General features: G+C 30.4%; 1 protein-coding gene across 2 annotated transcripts; it reads right to left on the bottom strand.

Moving 5' to 3' along the window:
• Positions 1–555: 555 nt before the first annotated feature.
• Positions 556–25,635, bottom strand: LOC143222294 (ADP-ribosylation factor 4). Of its 2 annotated transcripts, none has more exons than XM_076448617.1 (6): positions 25,322–25,635; positions 21,357–21,437; positions 12,003–12,112; positions 6,388–6,459; positions 3,292–3,417; positions 556–2,322 (listed from the first exon to the last, which is right to left on the bottom strand). In XM_076448617.1, exons 1-6 carry the CDS (start codon positions 25,386–25,388, stop codon positions 2,233–2,235), a joined length of 546 nt encoding a protein of 181 aa, XP_076304732.1. In that variant the 5' UTR covers positions 25,389–25,635; the 3' UTR covers positions 556–2,232. The 2 variants fall into 2 exon arrangements, with proteins under 2 accessions (XP_076304732.1, XP_076304733.1); XM_076448618.1 differs by having other exon boundaries at positions 556–1,141.
• Between the last annotated feature and the right edge of the window lie 464 nt (positions 25,636–26,099).

Genomic DNA, 26,099 nt, shown 5'->3' with positions numbered 1-26,099 from the left:
CACAAATTACGGAAAACACTGGTATATAATACTGACAGGAGAAAATCCTCATTTTCCACAACTTTTCCAAAACCCTAGGGTAAATTATCATTTCTCCAAAACTTTCCAGGCCCTGGAAATTGCTTTAGCAACCTTAGAAGACTCACAAAAACCCACATGAAACCTGAATGTTTACTAAAAATAAAGTGGTTCATGCTATATCACTTTTGTAATTTTGATTTTTAATTTCATATTTTATGTTAAACGTTACTTAATATATACTCCATTTTAAATCTTCCCCATCAACAAACAGTAACTTCTTTCCTCCCTCCAGTTTTTAAAAATGATTTGCATTTGGTTAAGTAGAAATGTTATTTACTACATGAAAAAAAAAATCTAATTGACTAAAATCTCAAAGCAATGCTTACCTAATTTCAGCTTACAGAACTTACACATGAATAAGCCAACCATAATTGTATCTAAGTTACTGTTATGGTGTACATAATATTTTATTTTCTGCTATGCAGCATCTTCTATAACTATTATCTGAATTTATATAAAACACAAATAATCATGTGAATTTACATGAATGCCATTTATTACATTTTACAATGAAAAGTGGAATACAACATTTCAAGTTAACTCAGGCTGTGAAAACAAAAGTTCACAGAAGGTATACTTGTAGCATTACATTTATTGATATCTTGAATAATTATATGTGAAGAAAAAGAAATACTCTATATTTTTTCCAGGAAGTATTAAATTACTATTACTTTACTGAAACAAACTGGTGACTCTTTCACACCTCTCAAAGTAATCTTGGTTTCTATTCTTTAAACCTGTTTTATTATAAGCCACTCAAAATATATTAACAGTTCTTTTTGGTTTAAGGAAAATGTAGAGTTACAAGACCTTTTGAGAAAACATGAACAAGATCTGACCAAATATATGTGGGTAAATTTTAAATAACTCTAGCTATTCAGAATAGTAACAAAGACAGCAACTATATATACAGAGCAGCTAAAACTCTTAAGGTCTGTGCAAAACATTATCATATGCAATTTTGGTTCCATTTCTCTAAAGTTTTCAGAGCAGAACAGAAACTTTTAATTTTCAGTATCAATCACCTCCAGTTTCATATAGATAACTTGAGAATAAAGCACTACAACAGAGAAAAGTATCCTCTTTCATGTACCTATTACATTTTGTCTTTAATCACAAAGTATTGTTAATAAATTCATCACTGGTTTTAAAATAGTTACACATACTATTTGGAGTATTAGCATTACTATCTAAGTCAGTTAAATCTTAATAGCAAGCTCTTGGTCAAACATCGTTCAGTTTTTAACTACTGAACACTTCTGCTAACTTTAAATATTTCACACTGCCTAAAAATCTTATAAAAGTTATGAAGAAATGCTAATCTAAATATACTCTCAAGAAGTATAAATACTGAACTTTAAATGTTATATATTTATATAGTTGATGGCATCAAATTTCAGTTATTATATAGTGTTAAGCAAAAGACACAAAGATATTGGTATTTTGACAAAAATATAGTAATTGAATAAATTTTTAAATATAAAACAGTACAGTATCAAGAATTATAAAAGCTAAACTCAAGTCTAGAGTTAACAATATTACCATCTTAAACTAAATATGTCCAAGTAAAAGCCTTAACAGTTAAGGATCAGGAAAAAAGCAAAATGTTAAAGCTCATTCACATTTATGTAAACAATTGCCAATCTGATTTTCAAGATTTTAAATTAAGAGTTTATTAATATATGAAGTTGTTCCAACTCTGAAAATTGATAACTGTTACCATTTTCAAAAGAAAAAACATCAGTACTACAGTTACTTTCTTATATTAACATACATCAAACTAAGAAAAGGCATATTTAACATCTAACAATTATATCAATGAGTGTATGATAAAACAAATATACCCAGTTCTACAACTGAACAGTAACACAGGAAAAAATAAGATCCAAGATTGGTGCAATTTATTTCTAGATAACAGAACCAAAAACATTTCAGTTTTGACAGTGCCATCATATCATTTGATCAATCAGATTGGACCCACACTAGTTCTTCTCAGCCTCCACCCTGGATGACTACCTCATATGTCAAAGTGAGTGCAACTGCAATGTCCACTACCGATGCTGGCCATGTGAGGAACCACTAATTAACTGTGTAGCTGGGGACTGAGAAGGACTGTACAATCAATATACATAGTTCTTGAACAAACTAGACTCAGTTGTATTTTGTAAGCTCATTGGAAAGCCAGTCTAATCCTTCCTTTAGTCCTTGACCTTGAGTAGCACAGGTTGACTGAATGTACCACTATGAGAGAACAATTCTTTTTTACATTTAATTATATTTTGAAAATTGAGTTTAGCAAGAAAGTACATCCAACCTTTTAATTTTTTAGCTCTTTATGCTTTATATTTCAAAAGCTACACACCAAAACAGTAAAGTTTCAGTTGTTTATGTTTTACATTTCAAAAGCTACATATCAAAACTGTAAAGCTCCAGTTGTTTGTTTTATATTTTAAAACACTACACACCAAAACTGTAATGTTTCAGCTGTTTATATTTTGCATTTAAAAACACTACACACCATAATAGCAATGTTGCAGATGTTTATGTTTTATATTTAAAAATGCTGTACATACTAATCTTTCCAGGCTCACATTAAGCAAATGAGGTTATATGACTTCTTAATTAGAAAGAAAAACAAACTGAAAATCACACAGGATTATAAAATCCTTGGTTACTGTATGCAATAATATTTGAATTCCTGAATTATTTCTTAAGTAATTATTTTCCAACAGTTTCTAAATGTAAGTGTACTGTTTTATATAATTATGTTTCAAATTCATTAAACTTTCAAGAATCTCACCACTTACAAGCACTTTTCTCCAATTTAAGGACTGTACACTCAAAAAAGAAAAATTCATGATGTTAATATAAAAACTTGTCTAAATGTGTTCCAAAAAAAAAAAGATGAAAGAATGGACTCTTACAGGTAGATAATGTTATTCACACTGTGTAAAGTAATGTGCATTAATACACATAGATTAATAAAGAACCAATAGTTATCTGGTTTTCAAACACAGTAACTAATGCTAAGTGAAGAAACCCAATAACATATACAACATAAAGCTATTTTAAATTTACTGTGCATAAAACTAATGATAATATTTCCTAAGGTTACCTGTAGGTTTTTCTAATTGAACTACCACACTTTACTTTTCAATTTCAATACATAAGAAACAATAATGTAAATTATCATTTCTAAAAACAGCTTACCCTTCTGTTTCGAAGTGAATTTAGACCCAATTTCTCTGTTAACTCAGATGCTGTCAACGTATCAGGAAGGTCCTGCTTATTAGCAAATACTAGTAACACAGCATCTCTGAGTTCCTCCTCACTTAGCTTAAGAATGAAACAATAATATATGCATTAGTATGACATCATTTGCTAGTTCAACTGCATAAGGATGAATTTATAACACATTTTCTTAAACACTCATTGCTAAAATTCTTGGAATTAATTCTCTATACATGTAGATTAGATTTAACATGACAACTTTGTTTTTGTAAAGTTAGATTCAAATTTCAATAAAACTATTTTATTATCAATGTCACTAAATTCAAGCACAGAAAACAGTTTATATTTCAAATTTCAATTCTATATATGTTTCAGTTCTTAATTTCAAAACTAAATAAAATAAATTTTCAATCTTTTATGTATCGCATGACAGATTATTCTTTAAATTTCCATGGATTTGCACATCCCTGAAGTGAAATAAAACATTTATCGTCTATTCTACTAGTTGTAGTGCATTATATGTCACAAAAAAATTCACACCCCACCTAGCACACACTGCCTTTAAAAAATTGAGTAATTTTCTCCACTATTTTCTACTGGATTATTTACAACCAAACAAAAGATATGGTTTTAATTTACTGCTTTCCTTACAATGTTAGCTACTTTTCATTATTCTACACCAATTTAATCAGTTGGCTACTGCCCAGATTGCTTCAACCAGAAAAGTAAAATATTTTATTTCAAATGCACAAACAACTTACTTACAAAGACAGTTATATATCTATAATTTTAGAAGATTGCTTTTTTGTTGCAAGTGATTTTTTTGTGTTCCAAATTCCATATTTAAAATAGATATAAAGCATAAACAATACCCTACAAAAAAAAGGGGAGAGTTACTTTTCTTTGAAATACCAAGACTTTCTGAACAAATCTACATGACTATTAAATTTATTACTTTGTTCATTGTAAAAGTAAGTGGATGTTAAACGTGGAAACTTGTTAGGCTATATAAGAAAAATTAAATTAAAAAGGTACACAAAAGCATATTACAATTTTACAATGTGCTGGTAACTTGACATTGCATTATTTTCACACTGATAAATTCCTTTAGCTCTAATTTAAGCAGCAGTAAAGTGAAGCATTTGTGGATATTAAACACTCATATATTCAAATGATTCAGAAAAATTAAATAGAAGACAAAGAATAATTCACATATTATAAAGCATGCAAATGTGATGCATATACATGAGGAGAGGGTATGAGGGAGAACACCTATGCTGGAAAATGGTCAAGCTGAAGTTGGGAAATGATAAAAAACTGGCAAAGAACTGAAGTGGCATAGCAATGGATGCTGAAAAAAAAAGTTTAGATGAATTGACATAGTAAAGCTGTGAGAATGCTAGATGGATATGTCACAAGACTGCTATGTCTCTTCTGTAGCAGAACAAATACTATCAAGAAAGTTTATGTTAAAAGAGCAGTCAGTACTTTGATGTAGTATTGCTGACAAAATATTGTGGAACAGTACAAGTTAACAGGCTGCTGATTCAATAACTTGTGCTATAACCAATTATAAAACAATTCTGGTATGGATCCTGGAAAAACCCAAGAAAGTGTAGAAATTGTCCAATAAAGTGTCAATCCTTCTTGCAGGTAGATACAAATGCTAACTGAACACACAAGATTATTAAAGAAATTTATTTAAAAACACATGTTTGGAGCTGGAACAACAGTTCTCCAGGACCAAAGAAAATCTCCTAACCGTGCTGACGGTGAGAAGTTGAAAACCTGAAAAATTGTTAGAGCCCTCAAGCCTGCAACAAAGTCAAAATTCCATCACACCCTTGATGTAAATAATGAATGATATTTATCTTGATCAAATAAGGTAGTTAATATATAATGATGAAAGGAACTTTGTACTTGAGCATTTCTGAATATAATCCTTCTAGTGTTCCAGTTGAAAGTTTGTTGAGTATAATAAGCAGCCTGATCAAAAGTATAGATTTGCTGGATGAACTAAATCAATATATGAGGTACACAGCTTATTTTGATTATGGAGAAATGTGTAAAATCTTGACTGCCGTTTTTGGATTCTCAGCCTCAGAGTTCATTCTTTATTCTAACTGTAAACTACCTCAAGTTTATGACTCGTGTATTACACTTACAACTGTATACCTGGACTCAATATAAAATCTTGTGTGACTAATGGTAATATCAAGCTCCAATGACCAGCACACCTGTTACAAATTTAACAAGAGAGTTGAACTTTTTTAAATTTGTCTGAACGAATAAATAGTGTGTAATAATTTGTAAACAATATGCAATCATTCTAGAAAGAAAAATATAATATATAAAGATAATATATCTTTATCTTGTACTCATTTTTGTGGTGGATACAAGGTTTGATTGACTGTTATTAAGCACAAAGCTACGCAATGGGTTATCTGTGCCTGCTCATCACAGCAAATGTTGAAATTCAAATATTAGCATCACAAACCTGCAGACTGGAATCACTATGGGGCAGTGGTTAGAGTTGATCAAATAAGCTGAGCCTTTATACAGCATTAGGATAGAAAAAAATGATAAAATATAAAGTTTTATTAAAAACCTTTTGATATTCATTTAGAATATTCCAGAAGTAATGCATATTAAATTTGAAAGCTGTGAAATAGAAAAAAAAGTATTTTCAATCTAATATAAAAATCACCTTACACACATTTTAGACAAGTCTGAGTTAGAACTTACTACATACATGTATAGATATATCTTCAATAAAATATTTAATTAAAGCAAACTTTTTTTCATGTACAAAAGATCTGAGATGTTTACTAAAAGCTTATCAAATTATTGTGAAAATACAGTACTGAAAGTTATTGTGTGTATAATTTCATGATGGTTGCAAGGATGATCAAAATGTAGAAAGCCTACTTCAAAAATTAGAGAGAAAGAGACCAGAATACATTATCTCTAATACAACTTACAGCAAAACTTTTTGACATTTCATTTACTTTTGCACCAGGAGTTCAAACAGATAAAAATATTAAATTGACTACTTTTTTTTGATAAAAACAATACCATTTTTTGTAGTTCATCCTGTGCTTCAGATATCCTTTCCCTGTCATTACTGTCCACTACAAATATCAAACCCTACAAGAAGAAAACATATAAACAAATATTTTACTAAAGTAATAAAATTCATAAATCTAAAGACATTTAACCATCGAGTGAAAAAAACACTCTTTTCATATTTAATACTGCCATTTCTTCCCTAGTTTCACTTCAATTAATTTGTTTTATGCAAACAAAAAATATCCATAACTAATAAACTATAAAAAAACTTGTGCATCTCTCTCTCTTACACACACACACAAAATCTGAAAATGCAAAAATATTAAAAAAGTATACTTACTTGAAATAAATGATAGTACTAAAAACATTAAACATACAATCTAGTCACAATGATCTCTTCATGTTAAATAAAAATTGCAAAGAATTTGCAAAATTGTTTAAGACAAAACTAATGCCACTGTAGTATGATTACACACGATACAAATGACTTAACTGACAACAGTAATCAATTTGAAGGATTGTGTTCCGGGAAATAAATTGACTGTGTTAAAGATACAAGTTAAAAATAATAATTAAACTGTTCACAGATTGTTTTGAAGAACATATCTACAGGAGCTTTTTACTATGTGTGATTAAAACAGCACAGCATAACAAAAGTTGAAGTTAATGAAATACACATTACTGTTAATTTATGGAATGTTGCTTTAGATCATAATTACAGTTTAAAAGTTTTATCTAGAAAACATTAAACTTTATACACACACAACTATATATCAAGGTGTAACTTACTTCTAAAAGATGAAATCTGAAGTTACTAAAATAACTTAATGTTAATTAAATTCTATATCAGAATTGCTCAGCAGTTGATACACACCAACACAAGTATTTGTAAACAAATTTAACTATTTAATTATTAATTTAAAAAAAAAAACAAATACAGTAATACACTTTTTAAAGAAAATAATGTGTTAACAGGTTATTTCTTTCAAGATTACTGTCAGATATAAGACTGTTTAGTGTAGATATTATTAATTTATTTTGTGAGGAAATATTTCATTAGTGTTTAGTCATAATAAGAAAGTTAAAAACAGATAATTATTGAAAGTTGCATTTGTAAGTTATTAATGTTGAGGCTATGAAGATTTCTGGAATGCCTCAATGAGAAATATAAATAGCAGCAACCACATAAGAGATAAGAGTGGGAAAAGAGCCACACGTAAAGCCAAACGAGAGAGTTTGATCAGAGAAAAATAGGAAAATGTAAATTTAACTTGTAGGAGTGAATAGCCTAATAACTGATGTGTTAAAGTGGGATTAAAAGTTCTCTGACATTACAGTACAATAATATGACTCATCATAGGATGTTATAAAGCAATTGAACTTGCTATGTGGACTCTGACATAAGAACAGATGATTATTTGGAAGTAGGACTAAATATGAAAAAACAGATAAGTACTGAAAGCACTAGATACAACTGTGGTAACTCAAGAGGTAGGGTAAGTGAATTGTACACAAATAACGCTGGGAAAAAAAAAAAAGGGGGAGAGAGAAAAAAGAATAAGTGATTATACACTGATAATGCTTAAGAGAAAACTAGTTTGGCTTGTTGACTGAATTATGTAGTAAATGAACTGGCCTCAGTGGACTTTAAGACAAAAAGAAGAAAAATGTGTAGTATATAACATACAACAATGATATATGTAATGTGAAAGATTTTTGTGCAAACATTTAACTTCTTTTGAATGTATATATAATTTAGAAAACAAATGGAGTGCATGTTGTTCATTTTTTTAATTTATCACACACAGCTCACAAACACCTACTGTAAAAGAATCCTTAGCCCAACATAACCTAAAATAGCCTACAATACAAACAAAAGAAAAGAGAGAAAAATTTTCTAACAAAGACACACACTAAAAAATAACCAATAACATCACTGTTCATACACCAGATACAAGTACTAATTCTAAGATTTTGTAAGTGAAAATAAAGAATCTATTACAATGTCAACCGCATTATATCTGATATATTCAATACCAACAAGGTTTTTATCTGATACCAAACCTCTCATGTCAAAAGGCGCATATAAAATGAATATGGGGTCCAAGAAAATAATATTTTGAGATAAAATGAGACCTATTGTTCCAGCTTGGCTGTCCCATCCTCTAAACTGAATTAAAACTATTAATAAATAAAAATATCTTGAAGCCAGTCCTTATCATTCATATACTTATCAAGCTTTCTCTTAAATGCACTTAAATTTACCTTTAGACTTGTATTCAGTATTTCTGTAGATACAACATAAAACTCTATTTGCCTGCCACTAGCAACAGTATACTGCTTGGATTACTCAAAACTGATCAGCTATTACACTAAGATTCCTTTCTTTTTCACAACAATGTTAAAGTTACTCCCATCCATACAATACTTACAACCTACATGTATTATCTTGTACTTATTAATATTAAAACCCATTTGGAATTTATTTGCCTCACTAAATGATCTAAATCCCTTTGTCAGTATCCCATTCACAGTTAGCAACACCCAAAGCCTATATATTATCTGCAAATTTAAGTAATTTGACTATTTCTTCATCTACAGTCATGTGAAAAAGTTAGGACACCCTATGAAAGCCTGTGTATTTTTGTAACATGTTTGGATAAATAGATATATAATCTCAATTTCAACAATACTGAGATATTATAGGAATATAACTAAACAATTAAAACTGAAAAAAGACTAAAATCTGCTGTAAATGTAATTCTACACAAATGCATATTCTAACTGAGGAAAAAGTTAGGACACCCTAACCCCTAATAGCTAGTGTTACCCCCTTTGGCTGAAATAACTGCAGTGAGACGCTTCTTGTAGTCATCTACCAGTCTCTGACATTGGTCTGAAAAAAGTTTGCCCCACTCCTCAATGGAGAATTCTTTCAGCTGTGAGATGTTTGAGGAGTTTCTTGCATGTACAGCCCATTTCAAGTCACCCCACAGCACCTCAATGGGATTAAGATCTGGGCTTTGACTCGGCCATTCCAGGACTCTCCATTTCTTTGTTTTCAGCCAGTCCTTGGTGGATTTACTGGTATGTTTTGGGTCATTGTTGTGTTCCAGGGTCCATTTCCACTTTACATTTTCTTACAGATGGGCTCACATGATCCTCAAGCACCCTCTGATACACAGTAGAATTCATGGTGAATTCTATGATTGTGAACTGTCCAGGTCCTGCTGCAGCAAAGCAGCCCCAAACCATGACACTTCCACCTCCATACTTCATAGTTGGTATGAGATTCTTTTCCTGGAATGCTGTATTTGGTTTACACCAAACATGTCCTCTGTTCTGGTGTCCAAATAATTCAGTTTTGGACTCATCTGTCTAAAGAACATTATTCCAGAAGTCCTGGTCTTTGTCTACATTCTCTCTGGCAAACTTCAGTCTGGCCTTGATGTTTCTCTTACAGAGCAAAGGTTTCCTCCTTGCACACCTCCCATGTAAGTTAAACTTGTGCAGTCTCTTTCTGATTGTAGAGGCATGCACTTTAACATCAACAGTAGCCAGAGCCTGCTGTAGGTCCCGTGATGACATGTTAGGGTGTTTGGAGACCTCTTTTAGCATCTTGCAGTCTGCTCTTGGGGTGAACTTGCTTGGACAACCAGACCTGGGCATGTTGGCAGTTGTTTTGAAAGCCCTCCACTTGTTGACTATTTTCTAGACAGTGGAATGGCTGATTTCAAAATCTTTTGGGATCTTTTTAAATCCCTTACCAAACTCATAAGCTGCTACAATTTTCTTTCTAAAGGCCTCAAACAGCTCTTTTTCTCTCACCATGGTGCTCACTCTCACTTCAACAGTCAGGAGCACACCAAACTAAATGTCTGAGGTTTAAATAGGGCAAGCCTCATTCAAAATGCTGAGTAATGATCTCCTTCTAATCATGTGCACCTGGCGTGATACACGTGTGTGAGTTGAGCCATTTTAAGTGGGAATAAATACGGAGGTGTCCTAATTGTTTCCTCAAGTAGAAAACGCATTTTTGTAGAATTACATTTACAGAAGATCTTGAAAATCCTTTTCTTCAGGTTTAATTGTTTAGTATATTCCTATAATCTCTCAGTATTGTTAAAATTGAGATTAAATATCTATGTATCCAAAAATGTTACAAAAATACACAGGCTTTCATAGGGTGTCCTAACTTTTTCACATGACTGTATGTTGATGATGTAAATAATAACAACAATAAAAAAACAATCCCATGACTTAGCCCTGAGGTACCCCACTTGTAACACTGACCCAGTTTAATCACACTCCATTTATAACAAACCTCTGCTTTCTTCCATCCAGCCATTCTTCCATCCAATTCATTAAATTATCCCCCACACCTGTAGAGATAATTGTTTTTACAAGCCTTATTTGGCACCTTATAAAATGCTTACTGGAATTCCAGACACCAAATATACACACTTACCCTTATCTGTATAAGCACTAACCATTTCAAATAATGTCCAAAAGATTTGTAAGGCAAGATATTCCCTTACCTGAAACCATTTTGATTATTCAACAAAATTATAAACTTTGTAAAACAGCTTGCAAAACCATCTTTTACCAGACTTTCCAAAAACTTTTCCTCACCTGACGTCAGACTAATGGGCTTATAATTATTGGGATGATTTTTCTGTACAACTGTACAATAGTGCTTAAATATTTAATATGGCTAAAATGAGTCATTTGGAAAATTAAAACAGAAAAGAGAATTATTTTGCTATGTAGAAAATATCTGCTTCCATTACATTATTTTCAGACCAAATTATTTCAGATCTACAAATAGTAATTTCAAAGGTTACCTTAGTGAATTACATATACTTCAACACAACAAAACAGTTATTTTTGCTAAAATTTTGTATATGACAAAATCCAGTTTGAAAACTTATCTTCCTTTGCTGCCAAAATACTAATTTATAACAAAGCCATTACTGCAACCACATAACTGAAGCATACTTACACCCTTACTTTCCCTTTTTTTTTACATCTATAACAACAAACTTTAATTTTTTTACTTGAAGATTGGTCTCATATCCTTATGCATAAATCATTTCATAGGGAATCAATCTCAAGGATCTAACAAAATGTAAAAAACAACAAAAACCAAATAGTATTTTATACATCCATATATTTAAACTATGAATGATAACAAAACAAATTAAATACCCCTTTCTACTGTTACAACAATGATTCTTAAATTGTTTTAATGGTAATAGGGTTTTTAAAATTAACAGTAACTGTGATTGCCAATCAAGATTTTTATTTATATACAGTCGTAACTGCTTATGGAAAGAAATTTGTGAGACAAAACTATTTCACATGTGCACAAATTTGTATGCTAAATTCAGATTTATAATAAAATAATTAAAAAATAATAATAATAAACTCTTACATGTATAATGAATTCTGGGAGCTGTGGTTCCTCCCATACACCTTTTAATTTAGTACTTATAGATTTCACCACAGAATTCAGTAATCCAATGTACTGAACATACACAGAATAAACTATCTAAAGTCTTATATTTAAAGTGCTAATTAAGATACCAATAACTAAGTTCATACAATGAATACATCCTCACTTGTGTGTTTTGAAAGTAGTGCCTCCATAAAGGTCTGATCTTATCCTGTCCACCAACATCCCAAACAGTAAAACATATGTTGTTGTATTCCACTGTTTCCACATTAAAGCCTATATAAATAAAATTATTCTTAGTCCTATCAAACAATATTATTATTTTGCTAATTTACCTACACTAATACACAACACTGTAGAAATGAGCAGCAAACTTAATTAATCAATTGCTTATAAACATTTATTAATATCAAGTTAGTGTAATCAATTATAGTGTTTCTCATCATTCAAATTACTCAGTAATCAAAATCATGATTCAATAAATTATGAAAATCAACTGACCAAAGCAAGTGTTTCAGTTATTAATGTTTAAAATTATTTTAGCTATCCAGTAATCAAAATATTGCCATTATCGTTATTTTTAATTAAGCTTGTTCAGCTTTGAACCAGTATGGCCTGATAAATGGAGGTGAGAGTTCCCTTATGACTCAAGGGTCTTGGGTTCAACTTCAGTCATGATGGTAATATATTTGTTTCTCTGTTTCTGAGTTACTTAACAGCTATTACGAATGGTTCGGTGACAACTGGGTGACAGCCAACTCAATGACAGGACAATTAAGCAACAGCAGATTGGGTGACAGTAAATTATGTCAAAAGACAGATCATCAACTGGAAAAGTTGTAAAAATACAACTAGTTGAAAAATCAACTTGTTTACAGCAGAGTGTTGACAATTGTGTCATAAGATGGATTTGTTATTATATTTATGTTTACTTAGGGGAATGCATGCATATTTACATATACATATATCAGGTTTACAATGTATGTATGAGTAATTTCTTTGCAAAGGTACAAACTCAGCCATGATGAAAATTTGGAAAATACATTTTTACTGAGTTAAATCTAGAAAAATGAGATAAAATAATGGAAAATGAAAATAAGAAGTTTGTGAAGCATTAAATGTATACTCTGAAATGAACAAAATAAGAAAAGAACATATAAAATATTGAAATTTAATGTATTACAGATGTCTTATAGCAAAAACTAAAAATGACTTGATAATTTATACAATAAAAAAAGCTACATTCTTGCCAAAAAGTTGAGCTAATTATTTTACTTTGATAGCCATAAGCACTCACCTAGCCTACTATCAGCAATACTGCCAGTACATTCAAAATACTGGTATATCAACGAGTCTCTCAGCAAGTGATAATACTGTTGGCAAATGGGTTGTCACCTTGTTGTCTGTTGACAAGTAATACTGTCAACAAATTGAGTGTCACAGAGTTAACCCTGAACCTTAAGACTATCTGCCACTGTATCTATATTTTAAATACTAACTAGATAAAAAAAAATGGTTGGCAGCACCCACCACCAATTCTTAGGCTACCTTAGTGTTAAATAAAGTGCAAATGTATTGTTTTTTTAATGTTGAATGATATGTAAAATCCAGTTTTACATTGTAATTTATAATCCAAGTAACTGTTTTTTAGTATTAAATAAACTGCAAATTTACTTTTTCTACCCTGTACATGTGTTACAATTGTTGGTAGTGCAACACTTTATTTCCTAAACTTGTGAAAATTGTGACAGTCATGGACACATCAGGAACCCACAACTCTATGATCATGTGATAACTGCTTTCAAAGCAGGTTTTTTATCTACTAAGTCATGCAATAATTTTAACCATGTGAAATTACAAAGGTATTCCTCAATTTTCAATGCTTGGAAATTGTAATACTATATTAACCATGTTATTAAAGTAAAAAACAAAACATAACATATATAAATTTGCTTCTACAGTGACATATTTTACAAAATATTATAAAAACATTATACTTCACCATGAGTTTCCACAAGACTTGACAATTTTTTTCAGTAACTCCACTGTTACTAGAAAAAAGGCCATGACCCAAAAACTAAACACCTTTTCTTTCACCCATGTTATTCTCATGAGCAAATTTTGTAAATCTCCTGTGCAAATTATAACTATGACGGAACCCACAGCTGGACAATTAACTCAATTAGTCAGTATAATAGAGTACATTCATTAGTGTCCTATAAAACAATTAACTACTGTAAAGAAAATAATGAACTGGCGTTTTTGAATTTTTCCGTTTCTGATTATTCCAGCTATCCAATGGTTGAAGTTACAATTGACTAATCTGAAGAAACTTGAATTAATCAAAAATAATAATTGGAATAATTTAAATGTTTCAACGACCATTGGTATTTTGGTCAAATTTTGTGTATTTTTAAACTTGTTCATAAAAATGTCTTTCCAACAAGGAAACACTTATTCAATCAACTGACAATTCATATAGACCTACAGTCAAACTTAGTAATGTTTTTAAATCTTTAATTTGTGGGGCTTTTTTTATGTCAATAAACTTTATTAACTTTGTGTAAAACATTGTTTGAAAATGTCATGAAGCAACATGTTTATTTTCACCAACAAAATTCAATAGTTTTATGGAAATTTGGAGGAGAAACTCATATAATGAAATTTAGCATATTTTTAGTTTGTTACAGTTTTCTACTACTTGCAAATTATGATAAATATTCATGTACAACAGTGTAGAATTAACTCTTTCCATACAAGCTTGGTAATTTTGACCAACACTGCAAACAACATGCAATAATGAAACTATATACAACTTTTAAGTGTTTTTTCACGACAATTAGCAAATTTTAATAACCATCACAAGTGTTTGTATACAAAATATCAGATTTTGTAAATTATGCACTGAATGCAAGGTGGTTTCCATGATAAAATTAAAAATATCTTAATTTTCATATTTTATTTGCACAACCTGTAAAAACTCCTAAATGAATATCAAAGAAATGTGAAATAAACATAAATTACTCTTTTCTCTTTCTAAAATGAATACAGATTGTCACACAAAATTACAACTGTTTATCCTAAAGAGACTGACTCATAATAACAGTTTGCCACTGTTTTATTATTCTTTGACCATGTCTAACCATTAAACTCATGTAACAAGTTACAGTATTGAATTAAGTAACACACAAGCTTTTTCTATCCATACTTTATGGAGAAAATTATTTTATATAATTTTCTTTTGTTTTTTACCAAACATAATAAATATTTTTTTTATATTTTAGTCACTTTTATATCAATAAATAAAAAAATTTACATATATAAAACAAAATCTTCAGTACTTTTAAATGGATCTCATACTTTTTTGCAGTTGGAGACTCAATGTTTATAAAAGTTAACCCTAATTTTTAGAGGTCATTTTTAGTACTCTATTGAATTTTTACTTAAAATGTCCAACACAGAATAGCCACAATAACTCACACAAAGCATAGTTATTATAACTGAATGTTATTCTTCCTATGCTTTAAGTGCATTCAAACAATTCACTCGGCTGATTGAGCTGAACTCAGCAATAGTAACTGAATCATTTGGTCAAATAATTCAAAAGATTTTATGAAAATGAGTTAGAATTATATGTAAGTCAGTAAATGAAGACCTTCTCTTTCTATCAGTTATAAATAATGTAATAGTAAATGTCAGAGAGAATTAATGACATTTTTTACAGCATCAGATGTGACAGTGTGGCATGTAGTTAAAGAAAACAAGATAATTAGAGATTATAGTCAGGTTATGTCTTAATAATATCTACAATAGAAGTTTACAATTTGCACTGAAACTGAGATGCTCAAATATTGATGTAAAGATGATATAAGATCTCCAATCCAAAGTAAGCAAGTTTCACAACATTACATCCACCACTATACTGGTACAGATATGTATTAGGTTGAGGAATAATTCGTGAGCGTTTTTAAATAATTTCATTCAAGCATTACATGCAAGACTATACAATACTTCAATGCATGAACACATTACACCCAAAACATTTATTATGATACTTTATTTCATGTAATACCTAGGTATATAGTATGCATTGTTTTAAACGAAATTGCAAGAAATTAAATGCGAAAAGCAGATGGTGTCGAAAATGCTCGATTTTGTCCACTTGACATTCCATTTAATGAGATAAAAATGAAAGCAAAAATTAAAGACATATGAAAATCAAACACACCATCTATTAGGGCAAAAAATTATCTACCAAATGACATGAAATATTTTGTGAAAGCATTTAATTTATGAATATATTTTTTTAACTTGAAAAAACGCTCATGAATTATTCCTCAACCCAATAGATGACACGATTGCAGAATTCACATCTACAGAACACACACTTAATTTTTCAATCACATTAACTCTATACATTCCAACATTTACTTCACATGTGAACAAAAAGAAAGCAATCAAATATAGTTTCTTAACCTAAAAATTACAAGAACCAATACACAATTTAAAACTGGAATCCACCGAAAAATCACCTATACTGGACTGTACAGTCCTTGGAATTTAGCACATGAAACAAAACAAAAACTCAACATACTAAGAAACCATATAAACACAGCCATAAAACTATGCTCACCAGATAAAATTAACAATGAATTAGACAAAATAAAACAATACAACGTCAACAAGTTTTCTCCACAAACTGTAGAAAACTTTATACGCACATGGCTAGACAAAAAGCAAAATCAACTGATAAAAATAAATATACCCATGATTTAAAAAATCACAAAACCATATACTGCTGCATACCATAAATTCCCAACATCAGCAGAAAAATAACCAACATTTGGCAAAAACTAGTAACAAGATAACATTCCAGTTAAAACAAAATTTATTCAAAAACCAGGTCTATACTTTGTAAAAATTACACTGACAAACACCACATCAACATTATTTACAAAATACAATGTGATAACTGCAACGACTTCTGTATTAGAGAAAGAAGTAGAAAAATGAAACCAGATTTAAAGAACATAAAAATCACCTTCACACGTTTTTGAACACTGCAAATCAAATAACATAACCATAAAAAAGACCCAAATACTAAATAAAGAAACAAACATAAACAAATGCAAAATTAAAAAAGTTTTACTTATGCAGCAACTTAAGCCCAAAATAAACTAATACAAAGGAACACCTTTATACCTATATTAATAAATATAATAAAACATCTAAACACACCCTCTACATTCTTACACTCAATTACACAACCCCCTTCAAACATGTGGTCAGCTATCCGTCAGTTACCTCTTTCTTTCTTTGTGAACCTGACGATGACTGAAGAAGAACGAAACGTTGTTCGCTCCTCTACATAAAAATTTTCTCAAACCATACCAGCCATTTTTACATATACAAGTCTCACAAGAAAAGTGAAGACCAAGAATTTTTTTAAATATCTCCTATCAAAACTCAGAAAGTAAAACTTGTATAATATTAACATTTTGTTCATTAACTACACTTTGATGCCAATTTTAACAATCACCACAGGCATTTAATGGGAAGTTTTGAAGAGTCAAAAACAAGCAACAGAGCTGGAAAATTTATCTTTCAGCATTACTTTCATTATCAAAGGTGTTTATGTGCTAAAGTATATTTGAAAACAAAGTAACAGTAAAGTTTAGTAAGGTCAATTAGTTGTTGATGTTGTTTTGAATTAAGCACAAAGCTACACAAAGGGCTATCTGTGCTCTGCCCACGAGGGGTATCAACCCCGGATTTTAGCATTGTAAGTCCGCAGACATACCGCTGAGCCACTGGGGGGCAGGTCAATTAGTATACAAGATAGCAAAATAATCAAATGATTCAAACCCTTATTCATTGAACATTATGTTTATCCAACTTAAACAATAAACAAAAATAAATTGACTACTCACTTATTTCTACTTTCAGTTTTGATATGGTTTAAATAGACAGTATCATCATTAACAGTAAGAGAAAAACACGGTTTTGTTATTTCTTTATCAATTTAATTAATCCACACAAGATCAATGAAATTACTATATATTTAAAAACAAGCAAGACATTGAACTTGTGGCTGCATCAAAGTTAGCAGTTTGACAACTAGAAACTCTTTAAGTTACCTTATGTTTTTAGATTCAGTTTAGCCAATTTTTTTGCAAAAGAAACCATAAAAAGATGTCCATCACATTAAAAATATGGTAGTTCGAAAATTACATAAAAACATTAGCTGAAAATAAGATTAATTTCATGTGACAATTACCAAATAGTTGAATGAAATCAATTGATGAGCCTAATTTCACCAGCCACTCAGCTCTAAACAAGTTTGCAAAATGTCCACCCACTATACATTTATGTATCATTCTTTTGATAATGGATTTGATCTTGAAAATTATAAACTTGAGAAAGATTTTGGAGGAACAAAACCCCCATACCATGCATAACCTACATCACTATCACTTGCCTCAACAACTTAACAAATTTGAAAATGGCCCCAATTTTAGGGTATTTGGGGTCACCGAGATCCACTTTTTAAAAATCCTAAATTAAACATTGATCAGTCACATTTACATTAAATGTATCATTAGAAACCAACAAATGACATTTTTTTCTTCCAATGTTTCTCTTCAATTTCTTCAACACCATCATCATTACAAATAAATTATTGCTTGCATTTATTCACCTAATATTGTCTGTTTTAACCCTCGACCTACCATTAAGAAAAATTACATCAGATACCTACAGCATACGATAGACCCACTCTGTTAAAAAAAAAACACAAAAAAAACAAAATTCCTGAACTCTACAAACTGGCAGACCCCATTCAACTTTTTTACTGTACTGGCAGACCACATCCCATAAAAAGGTTTTATCATATCTAACTAATATATAACATACATATTTTAATACCTTTACAGCTTGATTCTAGTTTTAAGAAATGTACAATGAAAACAGATCTAGATATGGAAAACAAAAAATATATTTCCAACTTACTTTAATATGAAAGATGATACTGTTCTATTTAAACAATCTTGCAAATTTAGGGGTCAATGTCTGACAGTTTCAAATGAAGATGTGGCATATTTCTAAACTTCAATTTTATATTCATCAATCCAACTAGAAATCAAATATTTTGTTGTTTTTTTTATTAGCAGGCAACAGTGTCAGGAGCACAATGAATTTATATAACTGAATTTATGTTAATTACAATTATTAATTTGGAATTTATATATATTATTTTTTTTAGTTTTATAATGTATTAGCATTATTTTATTTAGTAATCTTTCAGTAAATGGTAATTTCATAAATTTGATGTATTACTGTGGACCCCCTTGGGACATGAACTACAGTTTGGAAATCCCTGGTCTCAAACATATACAACTTATTATGGAACAACAGTATTAAATATATTTCAATTATGATGGAATTAAAGTGAATATTTAAAACAACTATACATTCATTAAGTTTTATTTTTATAAAGCATAACACACAGAAACAAGTCACCTATATTAATATAATAAAATAAATAAAATTATATATTCAAACATCTAATACCGCCCTCTACATTTCGACACACAGTTACACAACCCCTTTCAAACATGTGGTCAGCTTCCGGTCAGTTACCTCTTTCTTTGTGAACCTGACGATGACCGAAGAAGGTCGAAACGTTGTTCGCTCTTCTATGTAAAATATTTTCTCAACCCAAACGAGCCGTTTTGCATATAAATTACTTACAAATGTTAATTACAAACTCCTTCCCCAGTTGAATGAGAAAATACTAGTGCAAGTGCAAACTTCCTTAAAGATACTGAGAGTTTAAGCTCTACCATATTATAAAAGCATTTACTGCATTAACATGAATTGCATTACAGAAGATAACCACAGTTAATCCTTGGTACCTGAAGCACACGGCACTATGTAAAGTGTGTTTATACCACCTTTGTTGTTATAAAATAAAATGGTCATTTTTGTTATCCCTGAATTGTTAACTGTTGGTTAAAAGAGCATTGTATTTTGGAGTTACAACATTACCTTTCTTTGGAACAATGTAATGACATCATTTGGTCATGCTTGGAATTCAAAAGTAGTGGTTTTCAAATCTTTTTTAAACTTAGGTGGAAACTTGTCTTTGTTCTTTCAAATTTTAACACAACTGTTTACCAATTGGCAAGTGAATGCTGTGCCAATGAAAAGCTCATAAAAAATTTGTCAGTGATGTTTCTACCCATACTTTAAATTTATCAGACCAGGTTCATAACAACACTCTTTTTATCCTCTCTCCTTGATTGAACTTCCTTCTTTGCTCTGGATATTTTCCTGCTAGCATTTTCCAAACCAAGTATGTCTCACTATTGCTTATTACTCAAATCTTTATTTCATATTTTCTGCATGAATACTAATGTTCATCTCAATATTTTCTTAAATGAAAATTAAATGTTAAAATGAAAAATAACACTTATACTCTCCAGTTCACTAACATCAGCAGACAAATTATCACCTGTTACATGTTGTTCATAGTTTTCTTTGTTCTCTTGCTCTAAAAATAACTATTTTCTTATCTGCATTACACCTTTGCATTCTAGCTGCAAATGCTGTTGCATACACTTGTACCTTTTCATCTCTGAATAGCTTTTGCAAAATAAATAAAAGGAAATATTGCAAAGGTGTAAGACAGATAAGAAAGTAGTTATTTTGCATTCTAGCTATTGCATACACTAGGTGCAATAACAGAAGATGGTGCAATAAATGATACTTTACCTTCAGAAAATTATGTAAGAAGTTGAGTTTGATATAACAATTTCAATAAAGTTATAAACAGTGGTATGTGTATATAAATAATAATAAATACAGATAGTGTAATATAAACTTAAGTAATACAAACAGATATAGAGCACAAATATGTAACTGAAAACTTGTTACAACATTTATCTTATTTCTAAAATTTTTAAATCCATTAGACCCATACAACATATGGTGTTAATTTTACTTTTATTAAAATCTGAGTTGTTCTGGTACTACAAAATCCCAGTATGTTTGAAAGGTTAGTAAGGGTACAAAAGTCAGTTTCAAACTTCTGTAAAATATAATGCTTGCATAACAACTTGATTGAAGGGAAAACAATTAAATAGCTAAAACATTGATATACATTTTTAATAAAATGGTCATTAAAACAAACCAAAGCAAAAGTAATAGTTTATAGAAGTTTTTTTTTTATTAAATGTTACAAAACAACTTTATTATACATGGAAGCTGAAAAATATGTGATTAATATACCTAAATCCTCAGGGATACCAGTCCCCCTTCACTATGCCTCCAGTACCACCTAGCAAATCAACATTTGCGTAGATTCATAGGCTGAAACCTAATACTTCAATGTTTCCTTTATCTCTATGAGTACAAACTCAGATAATGATACATGCATGATTATTTCTATTTTTACAAAATGATCTATTAATTATGTTTCCAGAAGTACTGAGATATTCTAACTAAATAAACATGTACATACCAATAGTAGGTATAGTTGTCACCACTTCTCCTAGCTTTAGTTGGTACAAAATTGTAGTCTTTCCTGCAGCATCCAAACCAACTAGATAAAAAGTAATAATAATCTTTAAAGCATAATATTATATAACACAAATTGTGTTCCTGGATAGTATTATTCTTAATTGCTTATATTGTAAAAACACATAAAATGGCCATTATTCCCTTCAACCTTCCTTTTATGACCAGGATAATGAAATTTAGAAAGTAAACTATTTTCCATGTAAAAACGGGCAAATTTGCACACTTTATTTCACATAAGGTCTGAATAAAACAACATATGAATCAAGATTTACATGTATTTATACCAAAGTTATACAAAAATAAAAAAAATGTTTAAAAGTTAGTAGTTTTTTCGAGATTTATGACTGTAATGTAAATCACTTCATGTATCAGCCCCCAAATATAGTCTCCCATCATCTTTTTGTTATACACTCCATGGTAGTAGCATTCAAAGTCCAGTATATTTGGATGAAAGTGCTCACCTTGCTCCTCTGAGTATGCTCCCATGTTCTCCTTGAATTTATCAAGATGAGTCTCAAGGATATGGACTTTCAGAGACATCCTGCAGCCCACTTTGCCGTTGTTCTGCACCAGAGCCTCAACCAGTTCCACATAATTTCAGCCTTGTGATTGCCAAGAAACTTCGAACCACTTCAACAAAGCTGCCCCAAGCTTTTTTTTTCCCTTCCTACTGAGTTTCTTGGAGAATACTGTGCACTCCAGGATCTTCTTTATTTGTGGTCCAATGAAGACACTAGCTTTGACCTTTGCCTCAGACAGCTCAGGGAAGAAGTCTTGAAGGTACTAGAAGGCTGCAGACTGCTTATCAAGAGCTGTGACAAATTGTTTCATATGACCCAATTTTATGTGCAATGGGGGGAACACCACCTTCTGGAGGTCCACCAGTGGCTCACACTTGACATTGTGCCTCCCCACAGAGAACTCTGTTTGTTGTGGCCAGTGTTTGATAAATTGGCCACATACATAGCAGAATGCATCTGGAGAATGCTTGCAACTTCTTGATGCTATCTCTGGTAAAATCAGAAAAGTCTGTGTTCACACAGGCAGCCAGAACTAAACTAAAATTGTGAGTGGCAAGCCCCTGTATATATATTACTATGGAAAGTTCTAGAAAATTGTAAAAGTTTCTTTTCTCATAAATTCTACAACATTCTAGAAAGTTCTTGAAAATTCTTGTAAGTTCAAGAAGCATTCTCTATCAGCTACTCAGCACTGAATCTACCTGGAATATTCTGGAAAATGGGTAAATTTGAAAATTTCATTACCCAGGTCACAAAAGCAATATCTGAAGAGAAAAATAGGTCTTCTCCATTTAATTTAGGCACAAGCACTTGGGAAATAACACTTTCTCTCCAAAAATAAGAAAAAGTAAAAATTTTGTTACACAGTGTAATCAATATGCTTAGAGAAAGCATGAAAATGTTTAGAAATCAAATGTTCCCAAAAGTACTGAGTATCTACACACGTTCATACTCAAAATCATGTTTTTTGTTGGTTTGTTTTGGCAAAAGAATAAAACTGACAGTTTCTGAAATGTATTCATAATTAATGGAAAGAGTAAGATCAATCTTGTAGCACCCATATTTTAACCTTTTACCTCCTCCTATTCCAGTATGGGAGCACTAAAATTTACAGTAAAATAAAACTTTTAGGTACAATTACAGTCTGCCGTCTACAAAGATACCATCATCACCATCATTTTAACTTTCGTTTATTTGCAGTTGGTGCCAACTATTATAAATACTTTTAAACTAATAAAGTATAAAAATACCATTGCATAAAATTTATGGAGCAAAGAGAATCAGAATTAAATGAGTTCCAACAATCAAAACTAGTGCAATTATAGTGTAAATTTAATGTACTATTTCAGAACATACAATTTATTAAATTATTGTTTGCTGAACAAAAGCTTGAATAAACATAAAACATTTGACAAGAAATTATGTTTTAATGAATCATTAAAATGGTGGTGATGACATTATCTGTGTAGACCACAAAAACAATATATCTTTGTAGACCACACATTATTGTAACACCACCTTTTATCGCACACAATTTAATGTAGAAGAGTTAAGAAACCTAAATATCAGTTTCAGTAAGATTTAATTAACTTAAATATCACATTTTAATTGTTTAGAAAGTTGCAAGTTTTATATTGTTCACTATATAAAAGTAAATATTAAAACTTTTCTGAATAAAACACTTGTAATTTACATTTTATTCTGAAAAACATTTATAGGAGTTATTTCTATGCCCTCACTATGAAATAACATATATTTAGAAAGGTTAATTATCATATTACATTATTGTAAATGTGATGCTCCCATATGGAAATATCTATGTAACTTTAAAAACAAAAGAAAAACAAACTTGAATTTCTGTTTGAGACAATCTGGAATTAATAAGTTAACTTTTCTGAAAGAAATGTAAAACAAATTTATTTTCTTCTTAGGTCAGTCACGAAAAGGTTAATGTCATTCTGCATAAAAAACAACAGAACATAATTTAGAGAATCACAAAAATTTCAATAAAAAAGTTTGTTTTGATTTTTGCACAAAGCTACATGAGGGTTATCTGCACTAGCTGTCCCTAATTTAGCAGTGTAAGATTAGAGATAAGACAGCTAGTCATCACCACCCATTGCCAACTCTTGGACTACTATTTTACCAACAAATAGTGGGATTAACCATCACATTATAACGTCCACACGGCTGAAATGGCACTAACTTGAGACTCTCCACTAGCAATAACGTCCATTAATAGCTTATTGCTTTCTCCCACATAATCATCCTATATTCCAATTTACTAGTCTTTCCAAAACTCCTTGTAATTTTCTAGTAATCTTTTATGTGTTACCTGATAAAAATAATTATGGAATTCCATGTTCACTATACCAACACCCTTTCCACCATTTACGTAGCATCCAACATCCTCAAAAAAGATTTAACAGATGAGAGAAAATTTCTCTATTTAATTCACATTGATTTTCTTCTGTGCTATCAATTTCACTAGATGATTTTACAAAGCTTCTTTTTCCCACAAAATAAATAAAGATTTGTTGCACATCCAAGGCAATTCTTATTACCTCACCTACCCTTAATAACAGGAAATACTTGCACATTAAATTTTCCAATCATATGCATCTACTTAATGATTTACCAAAACGAAATAAATGAGTTTTATGTATTTGATCTTAAAAACCATGAGAAAATAGTCTGAACTTGGTGCTTTATCTTTTTCTTTCTACAGCTAAGAAATTAATATTCATATAATTCATTCTGGTCTTAATATTTTCCATAGATCTTAATATGCTAATACTTTCTCTCTCTTGTAAACAGAGATTATTAAAAAGCCAACTCATCTTATATATATACATATATAGTCTTCAACATAAATCTTCCCATCAGTAACCTTTAAGGACTCAATCTCCCACTTTAACATTTTGCTTACTTAACATACTTCACAATATTATTGAAGTTTTAACATTGTTAGCTAGATCTCATACGTACTTTTAATGATTTTTAACAAATTTCAGCTTTCTTAAAGTTCTAGGAGTCTTCTATCCTATATATCATTTTAAACTTATGGCATTCATCCTTTCCAGTTTTTTTATTTCACTTAATTTTTAAGAATTAGGAAAGTTTGAAATTTTTCATATAAATTATAATTCCTTTTATTTATAAAGTATTTAAGAAAGCTATAAACTTCGTATTTTGTACTTAATTCAAATATCAGATAAATTCCTTAAACCAAATTGTTTGGTAATCACAAGTAACAACTAGGCTTTCAGTATATATGAATAATAATAATAAAAACTTTAACTTTGATATAAAAAAAAATAAAGTTAAGCCTAACTGGTGGTCTTCAGATTACATAATTTCACGTTCACTTTCAAACATTACTCACCCATTAATATTCTAACTTGTCTTTTTCCAATCAAGCGATTTAATATACTTGAAATAGTAAGACCCATGACAAAAATGTAATATTTATTCAAATAGAAACACTTTACAGACTTGTATGATATTTGTGATATAACAGTAATTTGCTGAGAATTTTTGAACTTAAAGCAATCACTATTACACTAGTAATCTTTGCCACGTCTTCCACAGTTCAGCCCCGTAGTTAACGATGAGTAACATTAGAATATACAGCGTTACCTAGTGTTATATTTGTTGAACACGATACAAAACACCATTTTCCTTTGTTAACCTGAAAATGACGGAAGAAAGTCGAAACGTTGTTCTGTACTCTGTTTTAATTAAAGTTTTAACACTCATACCAGCCGTCTTCAGAATACAAGAATACAAAACAGTATATATTTAACGAAGATCTCTCCAACAGCCATAGATGAAGTATCGTATTTGGGAACAGCGCGAAGAACAAGAAATTTCAAAACTTGTTTCTTGGAAATATCGCATGCATTGATGGAAACTTATGAATCAGTTGTTTCTAAATATGCAATCATACGATAATGTATATATCAGATGGGAGTTATGAGCAGTCAAAGATACACGAGGTTTCTGAATGGTCTCACCACACGCAATAATTAATTATTTCTTTTCGATTCTAAGATTAAATTATGTGACCTTCCTTCATTGTTTGCTTGAGGTTTAAGACCTTGTTCTTGATCCAGTGGGAGTCTACTACAACCATCAATATTGTTATTGTCAGCATCAAACCT

The sequence above is a fragment of the Tachypleus tridentatus genome, chromosome 8, assembly GCF_004210375.1.
Source record: "Tachypleus tridentatus isolate NWPU-2018 chromosome 8, ASM421037v1, whole genome shotgun sequence".
Taxonomy (NCBI): Eukaryota; Metazoa; Arthropoda; class Merostomata; order Xiphosura; family Limulidae; genus Tachypleus; species Tachypleus tridentatus.
This window is presented reverse-complemented; position numbering and strand designations above follow the sequence as displayed.

Coding starts and splice junctions, on each gene's coding strand:
- LOC143222294 (XM_076448617.1), bottom strand. CDS start 25,388: ATGGGTCTTACTATTTCAAGTATATTAAATCGCTTGATTGGAAAAAGA. Junction 6,460..12,002: donor ACTACTTTCAAAACACACAA/GTGAGGATGTAT, acceptor TTCTTCTTGTAG/GGTTTGATATTTGTAGTGGA. Junction 2,323..3,291: donor ATTCACTTCGAAACAGAAGG/GTAAGCTGTTTT, acceptor GTTCTCTCATAG/TGGTACATTCAGTCAACCTG.